The following is a 2714-nucleotide window of genomic DNA, read 5'->3' as shown; positions in this document are numbered from 1 at the left end:
TTCATTGGTGTTTCATCTGAGAATGAAATTGATAATTACATTTACAATGGAATACATTAACAAGTAAGTCCATTCACTAATATTTAATAACTATTAAGAACTGCTTGAATTACATGTCTTAAGCCAGAGAGTTGCTTATATATAACATTCCTATTTATGTGTGCATGAAAGAGGAGAAAAGGGTGTGTTCCTCAAGAAGAATCACAGTACTATCTAGCTAATAACCCCTACTTTAAGTCCTTTTATGGAATGAGGGCATAAATAAATAATAAATGAAATTAATATAATCATAATTTCTCTTTTGTATACTTGTTCAAAATTTCCTCCATCACTTTTCAGTATTCACATAAAAATCTCTGCCCCATTAAATTCATGCTAATCACAATGCATCCTTCTTCACCCCAGCCCCATTGCTGTCACCCTCTGACCTTTAGGCATTCCCTATCACAAATGAAGACTCTGTACCTCATTCATTGTCTGCAGCCACACTCAAGTACTACCATCATAATGGGAATTCAACATATCTAGGAGCTCCCCCACCCCCAGCCAGCCAACTTTCTGACCCTTTCACAAGGCCATACATCTTCAGAGCCAATGAGGAAGTTCTCCCCACCCCTAACCAGGTTCTCCCACCAGGGCCACTCCCCACACTGTTACCTCTGTCCCTCTGAAATCACTGATTCAAGCAACTCAATCTGATCATACCCTCTATCCCTTCAACTCTCTATGGAATTTCTTATCTTGGATGTCTCACAGACAACTTCAATGTAATGTGAATGAAATTGAGAAAAGCCAGAAGCAGTCCAATAGATTTAGATGATTTAATATTATGTGCAGGTGTTAGCAGCACAGGCCTCTTTCTGGGAGAGATTTTGGAAATAGATGAAGATGTGTGGACTCCCTCCAGTCTCTGGATACAGGTATCAACAGTTCTTGCTGGATTAGAACTTTTCATCCACCAGAGAATTGGTGTCATCCTTGAAGTGGTGGCTGAGCTCTGGATTGTTGTCCACTTTCCTCTGAACCCTGCAGTTGTTGTGGGCCTTGTTGCTCACCAGTTGTAGAATGTTGGTCGTCATGTATTTGATAATGACAGGGAGGAAAACCTGAGTTGACAAGCTCAGGTGCTGGGCAGGGTGGTTTTCCTGCAGGAGGCCATCCACATGGCTGGTGGGTGACTGCAGCTTGGCTTTTGTGGTGCTGGAGAATGTCTGCTTCTTAAGCGTACAGGATTTATGACAGCTTCTTTTTCCAGACATGATGTTTCACTCTAGTTGGCCTAGCTTGATTGTCCAGCTGGCCTGAGCCTCTCAAAATACCAGACACCAGTGCTCATTCACATCTACTCTGTCCCCACACTCCAGCCACTCATTGCCAGGGAGCAGCCTTTGTGACATCATAGACATTGTGATGTCACTAGTGTCCACTAGGCCTCAGCCTAGAAGTGTGTATGTTAGAAAGTTGGTCATGCTAATGACTGGACTATAATGTGAAACACATATACCTATTAGAATAGCTGATTACACCTAATGTGGATGAGGATGTAGAGCAACTAGAACTCTCATACATTGTTGATAGAGTGGGAAAAGTTTAAAACCATTTTGGAAAAGTTTGATAGTTTCTAAACATACACCTTTCTATGACCTAGGCATTCTTCTTCTGGGTATTTACTCAATAAAAATAAAAGTATATGTACACACAATGTGCACCAGAATGTTTATATCACTTTTATTAATAATAGAGAAAACTGGAAATAGCTCAGGTGTTCATCAACCAAAAAAACCAAAACTGGAGAAAAATGGCGGCAGAATAGACAGACGTGTTCCGAGCCTTGTCCCGGAGCAGAAAGAAAGAACAGCTGAGGGTCGCACTAGGAGTGTTTGTTGGCAAGTTGGGGGACAGCTGAACTCCAGAAGAAGGTGGGAGACTGCTAGACGGGGTTCCCCTGACCTGGCAGCTCCCACTGCGGCTGGGTCCCCTCCCGGAGCTGCGGGCTTGGATGCGGAGTCGCCGCCATCTGGAACCAGAAAGTGGAGCTTATCGGAAGCCTGAGAATCCACAACTGCGGCACCCACGGAACAGCTGCGAGCCCCAGAACAACGCTCCCCAATTGGCGCAAACACACGGGTTCAGAGGAGCTCTACACTCCACCACGGAAAGGTCAGATTTCGCCTAGGATAAGGTGAGGTCTCTGGTCCCAGCGCTAGAGAGGAACCCGCGTTTTGCGGGAGCTGGAGGACCAGGGAAGTCTGTGCCTAGAAAAATCGGTGGCTGCTGAGGCTGGCGTGATCTGTGAATGTGGAAGGGGGTCCTCAGAGCTGCTAACAGAAGGGCTCTCTAAAAAGCAACCCATTTTGATCTGAAGTGCAGGGACACCCTAAGAATTTCAGGGGTGTGCTAGACTTACGCGCAGCCACGGAGTGCGCACACTTGGGCTTTTTCCTCTTGAAATTCTTGCTTCTGATTACTAAGCCCAATTCATAGGTTCACCCAGTTGGGGACACACTGGGAGACTGCAGGGGAAAGTTGTTTTTCTGGAACCTGGGGATCGGAGCGGGGAGTGACCATCCGAGAGCCAGCTCTGAGGCAGCCCACTCCCACAAACCGGTAGTGAGTGCCACAGGGAAAGAAGGCTCTAACACTGCCTAGAGAGGCCATAGATAAACCAGGAAGTCAATCCAGAAACACTGCCACCCAGGGGCTGAATCACAAAT

General features: G+C 45.8%; 1 protein-coding gene across 1 annotated transcript; it reads right to left on the bottom strand.

Annotated features, from left to right (window-relative positions):
* Positions 1-941: 941 nt before the first annotated feature.
* LOC308240253 (histone H2A-like 3) lies at positions 942-1259 on the bottom strand (the record flags this gene model as incomplete). Its single annotated transcript, XM_080653146.1, has 1 exon — positions 942-1259. One exon carries the CDS (start codon positions 1257-1259, stop codon positions 942-944), a length of 318 nt encoding a protein of 105 aa, XP_080509272.1.
* Between the last annotated feature and the right edge of the window lie 1455 nt (positions 1260-2714).

This window comes from Plecotus auritus, assembly GCF_963455305.1.
Source record: "Plecotus auritus genome assembly, chromosome: X".
Classification (NCBI taxonomy): Eukaryota; Metazoa; Chordata; class Mammalia; order Chiroptera; family Vespertilionidae; genus Plecotus; species Plecotus auritus.
The sequence above is the reverse complement of the archived record's forward strand: the minus strand, read 5'-3'. Positions and strand labels throughout refer to the sequence as shown.